A 15,245-nucleotide genomic window follows, 5' to 3' on the forward strand; every position below is an offset into this window, starting at 1 on the left:
GAGCATATTTTTAAGTAAATTAATTAAAATAATCAATACAAGTGTATCCTTAAAAAAATCCAAACAAATTAATAATAAAAATAATAATACAAAATAATAATAGTAATAATAATAATATTACAAAAAATAATAAAAAAATATATATAAACTAACCCGTGCATCGCACGGGCTTCACACCTAGTTTAATATATAAAGCTAAACTTTTAGATAGGTCATGAGACTGCGACACTTGGCATTCTAACTTTTCGCCAACTGTCGCGCCACGTTGGATAGGTTCAAATAGACTTCATAAGATACAAAAGTTATTTAGAATTCTATTTTGAATCAAATTTGGATAGAATTTTAGGATAAAATTGTTAGTTTAGAGTTTTATTTTCGATAAAATAAAATTTGAGTGTCACGCCACGTTGGATAGATTTTAATAGACTTCATAAACAACCCGGCATTGCACGGGGCACAAAACTAGTATATATATAAAGGGGAGTTATTTCTCGAGTTTTTGAAGAGCCATGTAGGATTTAATTTTTTTAGCGCGCCATGTAAGATTATAAATTTTTGTCGTAGCCAATTAAATAAGTGATGAAATTTTTAAGGTTAAATTAATTAATAATTATAAATTATCTTTTAATATTAGGAATTTTATCTAAATATATAACAAATTTCAACACATTAATACAAAAAAAAATAATTAAAATAAAAATCATACAAACCGTGAATCGCACGGGCTTCATCTAGTATTTTTACTCCATATTATTTTACAATTAATCTCATTTATTTGGCACATGTTCTTGTGAGGAGCATTAAAAATTGTTTCTTCACAATGAAAATAAATTGTGTCAAAATTAATTTTTGGTGTGGCCGACAAACTAACATGCAGCTCGATTACCCTCACAAAAACAATGTCTAAGACCTCACCATCCATGCCCCGCCCAAAATAAGTCTTATCAGGGCTACCTCTCGCTACATCATGTTCAACTATGCGCGCACATCCCTTTGGTGGTGCAACCTAACCAACACGTAAAAACCGTATATTTCCATTACTTACTTGATGGAAATTTTGTGAAAAACTATCTATTATAATCCTGAATTTGCAAGAAACTACCTATTAAAAAAAATATTGTAATTGACTACCTAATTTTTGAAAAATGTTGTAATTTACTACCTTACGCCGGATTATGAAGGAATTTGACTAAAATTCTCCGATGTTAACTTGGTCGCGTGACCATCATGTAACACTTAATGACCCTTTTCTTTCCCAAATTTTCTCACAATTTTCCCACGCGATGGTCACTAAGTGTCACGTGATCAAGTCAACGCCGGAAAATTTTAGTCAAACTTCATTATCCGGCGTAAGATAGTTAATTGCAACATTTTTCAAAAGTTAGGTAGTCAATTACAATATTTTTTTTAATAGGTAATTTCTTGCAAATTCTGGAATATAATAGGTAGTTTTTCACAAAATTTTCTTACTTGATTGAACACCTTTACTGCAGCAGCAGATGCAGCTAGGGTTGTACACCGGTCCAAAACTGGACCGGACCTGACCCGGACCTGAATGGACCGGGACCTGAATCCTTGATTTTTAAATTCTGGACCTAAAAATTCCGGGTTTTACTCGGACCGGACCTGAAACCCGGAATCCTTGAGTTTCAAGGACCGGGACCGAATCTGAATCTACAGGTCTGGATCAGGTCCGGTCCCAACAGATCCGGTTCAAGTCGGTTTTCAGGTCCGGGCTAGTTTTTGTGCACCCCTAGACACAGCTAAATTCAAGTTATTGTCCTCAAACTTTCTCTCTCCAATACTCAGCTGCAAAAACAAGTAAACAATACAATGTCGTGATGAATTTCGGCTTTTCTTCGCTATATTCTGTCCCACCATATTGTAGATGCAAAGCAAATGCGTCAATCATCTCTAGGACAATATCCCCCCTTTCACCAACAAATTATGTGTCATCCAATTCTGTTAGTTATCTTAGAAAAATGGCATTGTTCTCGTATTTGCTTCTCCTCCAATACTAAACAAACAGCTAGTTGGTAGCATAAATGCATAATAGACCCCCCAAAAAGATGAAGTATATATATTCTTCTCTTTTTCTCTGCAAACACTATGGTTGGTGCACCCGGGTGCACCATACGCATGGTGCACCCGGAAAGAACATTAGGTATATTTAAAAGAATATGGGCGAAAAAAAGAACATTATAGATATTTATAAAGAACGTGAGCATAATATGTTCTTTAAATTTGATTAATATGTTCTTTGAGTTTGAACTATATGTTCTTTATATTATACAATATGTTCTTTAATGTATGTACATTTAAAAAAAAAAAAAAAATCAATCACCCGAGTAACTAGAAAATAGAACATGTTCTTTACTGTATTATCATGTTCTTTTTATAAAGACTTTATGTTATTTGGTTAGAGGTGATCAAAGTTAGATCGACCCGGCTTGATTTTGGACGGGTTTTGGGCAAAAAAATTTCACCCCCAAATTCGGTCGGACCCGGCCCGTAAATTTAAATTTTTGGGCGGGTTTGGGATTGCGTTATTATGCATTTTAGTTGATTTTTTGTACTCAACACAAAAAGCCCGCACGGTCGGACCATTTTGGTCAGGTTTGGGCACAAAAACTTCAGCCCAAAACTTGGCCCGACTCGAGAAGTGAGCTGATTTTTTAACCTTGGCCCGGTCCGCCCAATGATCACCTATATTTCTGTCAAATATAATGTTCTTTTTCAAACACGTTTAACCACCCAAATAACCATGAAAAATAACATGTTCTTTTTGTAAAGACTTTATGTTATTTGTAATGTCATGTTCTTGTCAAACACAAACATGTTCTTTTGTCAAACACAGGTATGTTCTTTTTCAAAGACTAGCATGTTCTTTTTTTTTGCCCATGTTCTTTAAAATATGTCTTATGTTCTTTCCGGGTGCACCATATGCATGGTACACCCGGGTGCACTATAACTATTTTCATGCAAACACAACATAATGTAGGAGGTATTATGGTTTTATAGTCATTACAAAATACAATTGAAAGCGACCAAAAGATTTGCAAACAATTGATACTCCATTTGTTACTTTTTGTTGTTGCTAATAATACGAGTAATTTTTAAGAAAACAAATGGGTAAAAAATGTACCCATTTTGTTTCCATCATTGGGGTTATATTGTTTTCGTAACTAATTGGATGAAGTCGATGAGAAAGAAAATTGGTGGAACCAAATGTAGCGAATGTGAGAGTTAAGTGATAGTTTCTCATTGAGGCAAACAAAAGAGGATTGACGAAGTACTAAAAATGCTTTAGAGTTGGCACATTATTGTCTAGCAAGGCTATGAAGCGAAGAGTAGCTTTACATTTTCAAGTATGAATAGGCATATACTCTTCCCATCTAACTACCCGAATAGAATTGGCAAACTAAAAATCGAATAGTACACCCGGGTGCACCCGAAAGGCGGAAAAAATGTACGGTTGTTTCATAAAGAACATACCGTGTTTGACAAAGAACTTACCTATATATGTTTGATAATATGTTCTTTTATACTTATGTTCTTTAACATATGTTGATTAAACATGTTTTTTGGGTTTCAATAATATAAAGTATGTTCTTTGAATTTGGCTCGTATGTTCTTTGAGATAATGAGTGACGCACAATTTTTATTATCATATATCATTTTTAAAAAAAAAAATATCGTATGTTCTTTAAGTTTGATCGGTGTGTTCTTCGGGTATGAATTATATGTTCTTTACATTATAATTATGTTCTTTTAACCTACATCATTTTGAAATTTAATTTGAAAATGAAATCTTAAATTTTTTTTAGTTGAGAATATTTTAGAGAGAAAGAACCAAAATTATTATAGAAAATTGAATTTTTGGAGCGAGTGAACTATTTTTGGGGAAATGATTGGTAAAGATTTTTTCATAAAATTTTAATAAATTTTTATCACGCTCTTGTTGTAATGTCTTTAATCTTTATGTTCTTTGATAATGTATGTTCATTGTTAAACACAAACATGTTCTTTTTTTAACATCTAATTTATTTATTTTTTATTTAACCGAGTGCACAGATCATGCATTATTGGCAAACAAGCTGATTGTACTCATTTCGGTTCAATTTATATCTAGGGATCAATATTTGGTATGGTTGAGGTTTTTTCAATTAAATGTTTGAATTTATTGACAATTCAATACTTTAATTTAGATGATATAATATACTACAACTGTTTCATATGTTTAAAAACTTTAGAATATTTTATATTTTACAAATAATACTTTGAAGTTAAAAAATATAAAAATGAAACGGAAGTAGTAGATGTAAATAAATTTACTCCAATAGATATGTTTCATATAGTTTGAATCGGAGCGGTTAATTCGGTCCAATCGACAAAAGACTGGCAAAAAACAATCACCATTCATTTGTCAATTACCTACATGTTCACATGACTGAACTTTCTTCAATTTCATGTCACTATCATCAGTTCATCACAAGTATTCAAAAAGTTGCTACTTTGAGCTTTGGAGATACACTAAAGTATACTACAAGTAGTTAATACTTAAATAGGTAAGACCACATTAGTCATACTAGTATAATATTATAAACATTTTTAACAAAACATGCCATGAGATAAGACTCAAGCATCATCATGCATACATTTCTGTAAACGCATCTAGCGCGAAAAAAGTAAATAAAAACTTATACAAAGGAAGGTAATCTCTTGTGCAGATTGCCAACAGGCCATTGCACAAGATGTGCTAAGCAAGGTTCAAACAAACAAATATAAGTCTTAAATAAGACGTACGTACAAACAAGTCAGCTCGAAGCTGTTATTTCATCCAAAAGGATGATTTGATTAGGTTATCACCCCTACTAATTACGGAGTATATTATATAGATCAACATGAACAAACATCAAATCCGGCGAGTCACTCTATTTGAACTTGCGGTACTTTTGACTAGGACCGGAGAAGAGATGAGCAAGTAAAGCAAAGAAAGAACCAATCAAGCATAGTAACCATGAAACCACGTAGAGTGCTCTATCTTTGAAGTTTCTCTTAGGAAGATGGCTCATGTCGGACACGAGCAGTGCCCGGTAAACAGCCTCGGTTAGGGCGTATGCAGTGACCGGGTCACATTCTTCAGCTAGGACTCCACACTCAGTGAGACAAACAATGTCATAAACTCCACTTGTTTCAGAAATTCCCAAAAATTGACATATTTTGACTCGACCGTCAAGACGTTCCTCAGCTGTTAGTTTGTCACCGTGAGTGAGTACTAAGATTGGGTTCTGATCTACACAAACAAAAGCCAAATCATTCGTTAGTTCATATGAAAAATTCAATCTCTTTGTACAATGCTCCTCAATTAGTGAATTTTTAAACTTCCACGTAGTAATGTATATTCGTTTTTTGTGTTCTACTCTAAGGGTCTGTTCACTCCAGCTTAATTTCAGTTCAGTTTATTTTAGTTCATTCTGTTCAGATCCAATCACTTCATTTCAACTCAGTTCCTAATTTCCTTTTCTCATAAAATATTCATTTCAGTATATGTAAACAGACCCTAAAAACGACTTCCTTCATTTGAAGTGTGGATGAACAAGGTGAAGTTGCAATTCCTAGAAGTTACAATTCTTCCATTTCACAAATTTCATGTTGACCAAACAAAAGATTTAAGCATATTTTCTAGGAATTTCTATTTACTATGTCAAACAAGCGCGCAACCAAATAAACAAGCACTAAGGGCCTCTTCTCATATGTTTATTTTCAGTTCAGTTCAATTCCTAATTTCCTTCTCTTATAAAATATTCATTTTAGTTCAGTTCAGTTCAGTTCAGCTCAATTGATTTCAGTCTATTAGAACAGGCCCTAAGACATTTATTTTGAAAAGGATGGTAGTCATTTCATGTTTTGGTCATTTTACAATATGGAAACACTTTTAACCACATTATTGTAATCATTTTCTTATTTCATGTGTATCATTACATTAGGGGTTCATGAACTTTTTTACTATTGTTTTCTTTCAGGATTCCAACCCTTTTTTCCCACTTTCCGATCATTTCCTTAGTTTCTACAAAGAGTAAATTGTAACCATCAATTTGAAATGAATGACACTTGCACAAGTTAATAAAACAAAAGAAATTCACATTTTGCACTTATTACAAATGCTTAATAACTAGATATGTTTAAACATTAACTAATTACTATAGAAAGATAAAAGTCCTTTTAAACATTAAAGATCCGTACAGATGTGAAGTAAATCTTTCATCCTATACCCGGGTATAATTTTACGCTCTCTCACGTTCTATCCTCTATGTAAGAGGGTGTTCTATATTTTTGTATAGGACGGACACCTTGATATGAAGGGACAAACTTGCTAGTCATTTAAGAAGAGATTTCTCCTGGGTTTCCTCAAGTTTTAATGATTATACAAATCTGCTACTCACTTAATGATATTTTATTTACAAATCTCATCAGAAACCAGCAGAACAAATAAAGAATTAAACATAGCTACGAGTTTCTGAAAGTCTTATGTTGAAAAAACAGCAAGGAAAGCCACAAAAGTGCATGATCAAGAGATAAAAAGAATAACAAAGAAACTTACTGCCTCTTTTCAAACCAGGGTGGCAAAACACTTCTCTTGTTGCCTCCAAATGTTTTGAATCACCAGCCTGTAAACGATCATAAAGATCAGCCATATTTGCAACCACAATTGCACAGTTGACTTGCCTCTTACTATACTTTCTTGATGTTGTTGTTGATCCAACGTTAATGTTGCGAGTCTCATCATCGCTTAATCTGCTGCAAGGCTGATTGTGCTTGACTCCTTCAGTGGTCCATTGAGACAGTTCGATGAGGCTCTCGTCTGCCCGATCATTGTAGTCAAACCCCCTTGAATCGAACACACAGAACCCTGCTCTCACTGATCTTAAGACATTGTGTTCCTCCAAAAACATTGTTGTTGATTCAGAGTTTACTGAGCTTCCTGTTTTAAAACAATAACAATGAATTGAAGCCTTATATTAAAAAAAATTCATGGATGAAAAGTTAAGAAACAGGAAAATTCACAACAATTGTATAATGTCTGACCTGATGTCTGTGCGAAGGGTATGATCCCAGCTCTTCCAAGCACACTATACATAAGGTTGATCAAAGAGCTCTTCCCACCTGCAGCAAAGCCAACCAAGAGAATGGTAACGGTTGGCGGGATCTCCATATCTTCCTTCTTAATCCCACCCATAGGAACCCACATATCTCCAGCTCGGTAAGCCACGAGCCTGTGTCGAAGATCATCTAGACCCTCAGATGCTACCATTGCAAGCCTCTCCATTTCTCTCATCACCTTAAGCCTTGGATTCAAACTCCCTACATCGGAGATGCTACTAACCTTCAAGCTACTCATTTCTTCTGCTGTGGCACACGTTCGCCACCAGCAAAACTCTGATGATACATCCTCCGATGATACATCCTCATCAGAGACTTGCTTGTCTCTCATCTTTTATGATCGACTGAATGTAGAAAATTTATATAAAAAAAAAAATGAAGAGGCCTAGTTTGAGCATATAATAATAAACTGTGTTGCAATTATATAGGCAAAAATTATAGCCCAAGAATACGAAAGAGACAAACTGTACTCCAAAAATCCATTTTCCTGGAAGCTACGCTAGTTGTCTTAAGTTGTGTTGTGCCTTTAACGCTCCATTATAAAAACTGAAACTTCATACAAACTCAAAATTTTCAACAGAACTGAGTGTACATGTCTTACCAAAATGCCCTTAGATAGCTTGTCTCATTCATACATGAACGGGGCATCGTTGTCTTTTCACAATATGACAGGTTATAATAGTATCACATTCAACTTAATGGCTACTTAGCGTTAATTTTGTATCATTAATTCATTAGTAGATAGATTATTTTATTGAGTTCAACATTCTTTCCAATTATTAATAATTATCCAACCACATCAAGATATTTTATAATGACCGGTTCACCATAACTCTGGCACCTCAAAGAATACAAGCATATCATAATATATGTCATTTTCAAACTGACTTGAATAAGATGAAATAAAAGAATGCAGGGCACATCGAAATGATCGAACCAACGATTAAGCAAACATGGGGAAATAGTTAGATATAATCAAACCATAAGTGTAACAATGTTGGTTTCTGTTGTTCATTTTCTACGGGTATAGAATAGAAGTAATAATAAAAGCAATGCATATAGAATTGGACCTTCATCAAGAAAACTCAAAACTGAACAATTATATGACTGAACTTCATTCAACATCCGACTCCTTACAGACTCGACAAATATCTCTTCCTTGTTTAGCGTAAATAGAATAGGCCCTCAAGAAGAGGGCTTCCCATCTGATAAAAGACCAAGTACATATTATATGTGTATAAAATAGAGATGGAAACCCCTTGATCAAAAAAATACACTTGCTCCATCCTTATTAGCAGCCTAACTATATATGACTCGAAAAAAAACGCACTTAATGTATATATAGCTGCATGACTACCCCTGCTTGTGTTGAATTGACTTGACTAGGACACTGCAAAATATTAATTCCAAGAGGACTCGCTGACTCGTTGATGATGGGTGTGCTCCACAAATGTTGAAGTGCTTAGCGAGCACCTCAACCATAGTTGTGGCTGGACCGGACTGGACCGACAATCTGGATATACTCACAATATATCAATCCTCAAACTAGGGACCTCAATAGACTCCGCTGGCACATCCTGCAAGTTTTATAACAACATATCAAAAACAGGACTAGGTAAACTGAAGGTAGCTAGGACTAACGTAATTATCATTTCCATACTCTGGCCAAAGTGTAAAATATGTAGCAGATAATTCTGCGCACATAGAAAAAGCATAATTTTCCAGAAAGAAACTCGTTAAATGACCACCTAGAGTTGGCTAGAGTGTAGTAGAAAAATGTTTGATAAAACTAAGGGTGCCCAAGGACCAACTGGAAAGTAATTTCACCCACCCAAAACAGAAACTACTTCCTCTCAGCAATTTTACATTACCAGCACACATCACAACTATATTTGGGGTCTAAAATTTCATGTCCAACACATTGAGATTTAATCAACTTTTTTAAATTTCTGCCTAAAATTATTCAGCTAATCAAAATAACCAAAATAGAATTTGGATAGAAATATTCGCTGAACATACTTTTAACATATCATTAGTTACAAAAACATTATATATACACATTCAAATATGATTTTAATAATGCAGACATACCACTAAGAAGAATAGATAAGACATGAAATCAACATAGCAAGTGTTTTAGAGGCATAGGAGCAGCAGTTCATACCTTTAACCAAACTTGAATCCACCCTGTGGAACAGCGATATCATTCCCACCAAACTCGAACCCATTTTGAGCACCATCAGCAGAAGGCAATGCTTCATCTTCATCATCAATCCAATAGGTCTCAAGGATTTTAACTGCCTTCTCATAAATTTCATTGTTGTCATGACTCTGCAAGTTTTCTATCTTATCTAGACCTTCAGCTTCCTCAATCATCTGAGCGTAAACATTCACACCTTCTGCACCCAGATTCTTCTCGGCTTCCCCAATCTTCAATATGTTCTCAAGACCTTCCAAGCAAACAGTGACAATTCTTGGATCAGGGCAAACTAAAAGATCACAGAGTGGCTTGACACATCCCTGGCTCACCAAAAACCTGCATCACAGAAAAGATCTGAGCTATCTCATCCCAGCATATAGAAGTACAAGCAAAACTACAACAAATCAGACTATAAAGTCATACTTTATTTGATCAGGGGAACCTCCTGAAGTAGCATTTGAAATAGCCCAAGCAGCCTCCTTCTTGATATCAAACTCAGCATTTTGGAGGAGATGGACAAGAGGACCAATAATGCCAGCTTCAATGACAAACTGCATCAAGGAAGTGCAAGATCATCAAAATAAAAAATAAAAAATTAAAAAATTAAAAATTAAAATTTTTTTTTTAAAAAAAAAAAAAAAAAAAGGGACTCGGAAAAGTACGAACTGGATGAATTGTAACAGAAAGATCATTGCTTACCTGTATTTGCTCCTTAGTTCCTGCAGTGATGTTGGAAATGGTCCAGCAAGCTTCTTTTTTAATACTCTTCTTGTAACTTTGGTTCAGCAAGTTAAGAAGACACGGAAGAGCCCGATGATCAATGATGCACTGCAGCAAAGTAAAAAGAGGTGAGAGAAATGGAGGAGGCAACCAAATACAGGAGGGGAAAAAAAATCATCAACAACAAGGCTCTTACACTTCATCCAACTATCTATAATTCACAAAGCTGTGATTGCACTGAGATATAAGAAACAAACTTTCAAGCTGAGTAATTTAAAAGCCTCAATATGATCTTAATCCTAATAAAGAAGGGGGGAGGGTGGGGGGAGGGAGGGGGCAGCCCCATTGATAGAAAGCTCAAGCTAACTATAATGCTCTTCCTATCATATATAAGTGGAGAGAAAGTTCATCAATCCAAATTGGCATATATTCAACATAGCATAACTAGTACAGAACTTGCTTATTAAACTGAGCTCAGACAATAGACATACAAAGGAAACTATGATCTCCAGAATGGAATCAGAAATCAAATGAACGAAATAAAAGTCGTGAAGTTGTCAAATAACTAATCAGCTATGGAGGGGTACTCCAGTCACCTATGGCTTCCAACTGCATCAAAAGCACCAACTAATTCAAAAAAGCAACTATCCACTACTATTCCACTGTTCAACCAAGACTAGGTTTTTCTTTTCTCAGCTAGTGTAAAAAATTGAGCTATAAAATAACAATATATACATGCATTGATGCATACACAGGAAAATTTAGCTGGTAAAGCCTTGATAAAGGATACGCTCAAGTCAATATATTCAGCACAAGTTTTATATGCAGAACCAACCTGAGTCTGCATGTCATCACCAGTAACAATATTTCCGACAGTACGAAGTGCAGGAATCAGCACAGATGGAGAAGCATGACTGTAAGAGGAATGGCATTATTAGACAAAGGAACTTAGAACTGGAATTTGAGTACATCAAGAGTTGAAAAAAGAATACTCACAGTAAAAGCTCCACAAGCCGGGGGCAGGCTCCAGCTTCAATAACAGCTTGAATCTTGTCATTGGTACCATCAGATAGATATGAAAGTGCCCAACAAGCATCCGTAAGTATTTCATCATCATTTGAATGAATAAGCCTCTGAAGAGTGGGAAGAGCAGGTTTAGTCTGACCAAGCAAATATAAAAATGAACAATATGTCAGATACTACAGAAACATGGCATTCAAGCTTACAGAGTACTATCTAGCAAACTAAAGAGGATAACCTGGTCAAATGATGGTTGAGGCTTGCCTCTGCAGAAGTTTGACAAGGTCCATGTGGCATTTCGCAACATAGACAGTTTGGCATGCTCGTTGAATTGAGCCATCAATGGCAATAGGGCACCATGGGCAAGGACCAAATCCCGACATTTTGGTGAATCACCAGCAATATTCCCCAAAGCCCAAACAGCCTAGAGTAAAAAATGAGCAGATTAGGCATTCATAGAAGATCAGAAAGAAAAGGAAATAGTGTCAAAGAAAGAAAGTGCTTAATCCAACTTAAGATGAAACATTCTCATTTTCGTGTTTTTCAATGCACAACTTCAAACATTAAAAAATTGAATTATCAACAAGTAAATACTAGTAATATATTTAAACATACATCAAGAAGAGTTAGACAAAATCCCATTTGACTATAGTTTTCCTTAAAATAAAATCATAATAAACAGTGTGTTATTAGTGAAAAAAATCAAAGTATTTCATCTATAAAAAATGGAAGAAGTATGAAACAAGCCAAATGCTTTAACTCCGGTTCGGCCCAGACACATTAAAACTTCTTCAGACAGTAAAACAAAAGGCTGATCTTCCACGATATAAAACTTACTAATCATATTTAACTCCCTAGCAAACTACAACAAGCAAAAGACTTGTACGGGGTTGACTTTTACAATCTTATTTTATACATCCATCTAGTGCAACCCTTATTTAATAATTGTATTAGAGGAGTATCAAAACATACAATTAAAAAAACAGATGGGATCCACATAGTTCGAACAAAATTATATTTGCACGGGCCTTTCCGCCAAGGTTTCCCCTCACCCTGGAGGCCCAATCCCCAAAATCAGATATAGTAGACTACATCATTATCCAATTAAAAATATGTACACAAGCATGTGTTCAAGACTTTAAACATTAATTATACAGACCTGTTCACGAACGTCATCACTTGGTGAGCCAAGAAGCTTGACAAAAATTGGAACAGCTCCATGATCAATGACAACCTTAGTGTTCTCCGATGTGCCAGACGCAATATTAGTAAGTGCCCAAGCAGCCTCAAACTGAAAAGGTACATTATGTTAGTGTAAGAAGGTGGCATTACACCCAAAAATTTTGTTGCTAAAAACTACTGATTTTCATTCTTTTCTGATTAAAAGAACAAATTCACTTAAACAAACCTGAAGCTGAGGGTAATCATCTCTACCCAAAAATTCAACAAGACGAGGAACAACTCCTGATTGAACAACCTCTTCAATAGGTGGGTTACGCTCTGTGAAACAACCATGTACAATCCCGTAAGAACGACTGACCTCAACTGACTGTTGTACTCATCATACAAGAAAAACCAAGCACAAAAACTTGAAAAATAAATAGCTACACCAGATTACATATAAACCTCAGGAACTATAATTATATCATATTTGTTTCAAATAAATTCATATACATTTATTCCTTTACAAATTAACAACGAGTATATGATTCCAAGAAACTGAATAGAGTGTGGCGTTTAACAACTATCTAAACCATCCCATGTGTTTGAATTAAGCAACCTACAAGACTTTGCCTAATTTAAGCGCAAAAAGTCGATGTCATTAATCAAATGAACTGTAAATTGACACACAAAATAATCAGATGATTCAATATATTCAAATTCACTTAGAATTCAACATTCAAATAACAGAAGATAAACCTATCGAAAGCAGCTTTCGGAAGTGAGTAGTGGCTTCAAGCTGAGCAGTCCCATCATCTGAACAAACACCAGCAACCATCTGTGGCAGACTTTCAATCTACAACACAAATCCAAAAAACACAACAATCAATAATCTAACCAAATTAATCCCTAAGAAAATCCCCAATTAATCAATCAACTCAAAACCTAATTATACTACATACAACAAACAAAAATCAAACCCTACTTACATAATTAAATAAAAAAAGTTCAATCAAAGTACGATTATACCTTCTTATCAAAAGGAGCAGCAGAAGAAGGCAATTGCTGAGAAGCAGCAGATTGAAAGCCTTCACGACGCTTCTTCTGCAAATTCTCTTCTCGACGATTCTTACGAATCTCAACCATGTTATCCTCTCTCCGACGGCGACCCTCCTCCGCGTCGACCGCCACCTTGTACCTGCTACGGCGGACTTCAGTCCTAGCATTTGGCCTCAACGACATCGTTTCTTCCTCCTTGAATCGATCGAAAATCAACAATCAAACACCCGAAAAAACCCTAACCCTAGGAGAGAGAAAATAATCGAAATCGATCAAAAACTGAACAAGGGTTTTGAGAGAGGGTGAAGGAATTGAGGGAGAAAGAATGTTGAAATGAAGAAAGCGAAAGTAAGGGTATTTATATATGGAGTTAGAGTATAATACCAGATGAAAATGAAAGAGGGTAGTATAATTATTTTATTTTTATTTTATTTTATTTTAAGGGGGTTGGATTTGGTGGTTAATTACAGGGTGGTGCCACTCAAATTTGAAATTTGAAGATAGGTTTTGTAAAATTAAAAAAATAAATTTGGAATTGTTTTTAGGAGATTGATTTTGTTACCGTTGTGTTTGCGTCAGCCGTCAGATTTTTTTTATTTTTTTTATTTTTTTTATTTTTTTTTTAAGAGTGGGTTTGAAAGGGATGCTTTTGTGTTGGGAGGTTGGCTGGAATTAAGCTGGCCATGTACTTTAGGGAAACTATACCATTGTTTGGATCGGAATATGATCCAATGCAAACCCCATTTTTAAAGTATTTTCGTATTGGTTCGGATGTGAAACTCTTGTGCGATGGTATTTATTTACGAGTATTAATACGGTAAGGAGAGGGTTGTATTAAGCAGTGGCGGAGCCAGAAATTTCAAATTAGGGGACAAATGAACATCTATAGTTTAACAAAAATATTGGAAAAATGTTCAATACTTGAACACATACAATTAGTTAAATATTAAAGTTTTACAAAATCTAAAAAACTTATTAATGAAATCTAACATCATAAACTAATTATTTCTCCTCTAATGGTACATTATTAGTATTTGCATTAGTGTCAGATCTATAAATATTTATTAATGGGTTTTGACGAATTCAAACATAAGATAATATAGGTAAATAAACGCACTTGTTATGATTCAATATCATGATTCCTTATTACAACTATTTAAAATATTATTAAAAATAATGGAAGGAAAATTATTTTAGACATATACAAAAAATTAAAGAAAATTAAAAAAAGTTAAAAATGCTTAAACCGTTACAGAAAATTAAAACTACTTAAATTATTGTTAAAAAGAATGGAAGGCAAATTATCATAGACATATACAAAAAAATTAAGAAAAAATTATAAAGTTAAAAATGCTTAAACAGTTTTTAAAAATTAAAAAAAAAAGTTTAAAATGCTTCAATCAAATTAAAAAAAATAAAAATAAATATAAAAATAAAAAAGTTGCAGATATGGTATTTGATCCTGCGTTGCCTAGATTAATTAGTGGGTTCTTTACCACCACATCAACTAAGTTATTGTAGATCCGGTCCGGGTTTGGTCCTAGCTTAATCGTTCCGGTTTTCGATTCTTAAAATTTTTATTTTCGGTCTGATCCGGTCTTGGACCGATGAATAGCCCTAATGTTAATCATACCTTGGGCTTGTTTAACATTGTTTTTTTTTTACTTCTTTGTAAACAAAAAATCAAACATGAAACAAGAAAAGGTGCTTCCACTTTTCTGTTGTTGGTTGACAGACTCAAGCCGTATTCACCTAATCAAAAATAAACCTAAATCCACTAACTATGTAGATAGGGAAGAAGAGTCGAACCACAGGGAAACAAGTCAATTTACTCCTAATTAATTAAATGCAATCTAAATTATAACAGTTTGTTGTAAAAATGTAATTAAATACTAAAAGTAAGAGTAGGAAAGGAATAAAA

The 15,245-nt window shown here is 34.3% G+C and overlaps 2 protein-coding genes across 3 annotated transcripts; both read right to left on the reverse strand.

The window, feature by feature from the left end:
• Window positions 1-4,558: 4,558 nt before the first annotated feature.
• On the reverse strand, window positions 4,559-7,582 carry LOC110727968. Its single transcript, XM_021907558.1, has 3 exons — window positions 7,090-7,582; window positions 6,605-6,985; window positions 4,559-5,296 (listed from the first exon to the last, which is right to left on the reverse strand). Exons 1-3 carry the CDS (start codon window positions 7,493-7,495, stop codon window positions 4,935-4,937), a joined length of 1,149 nt encoding a protein of 382 aa, XP_021763250.1. The 5' UTR covers window positions 7,496-7,582; the 3' UTR covers window positions 4,559-4,934.
• Window positions 7,583-8,208: 626 nt separating this feature from the next.
• Window positions 8,209-13,662, reverse strand: LOC110727969 (importin subunit alpha-like). 2 transcript variants are annotated; one of them, XM_021907560.1, is made up of 11 exons: window positions 13,295-13,662; window positions 13,025-13,121; window positions 12,513-12,604; window positions 12,264-12,395; window positions 11,343-11,528; window positions 11,081-11,217; window positions 10,920-10,998; window positions 10,064-10,192; window positions 9,788-9,915; window positions 9,329-9,700; window positions 8,209-8,741 (listed from the first exon to the last, which is right to left on the reverse strand). In XM_021907560.1, exons 1-10 carry the CDS (start codon window positions 13,505-13,507, stop codon window positions 9,331-9,333), a joined length of 1,563 nt encoding a protein of 520 aa, XP_021763252.1. In that variant the 5' UTR covers window positions 13,508-13,662; the 3' UTR covers window positions 8,209-8,741; window positions 9,329-9,330. The 2 variants fall into 2 exon arrangements, with proteins under 2 accessions (XP_021763252.1, XP_021763251.1); XM_021907559.1 differs by having other exon boundaries at window positions 11,081-11,244.
• Window positions 13,663-15,245: the final 1,583 nt, after the last annotated feature.

The sequence above is a fragment of the Chenopodium quinoa genome, unplaced genomic scaffold (genome assembly GCF_001683475.1).
Source record: "Chenopodium quinoa cultivar QQ74 unplaced genomic scaffold, ASM168347v1, whole genome shotgun sequence".
In the NCBI taxonomy this organism is placed as follows: domain Eukaryota; kingdom Viridiplantae; phylum Streptophyta; class Magnoliopsida; order Caryophyllales; family Amaranthaceae; genus Chenopodium; species Chenopodium quinoa.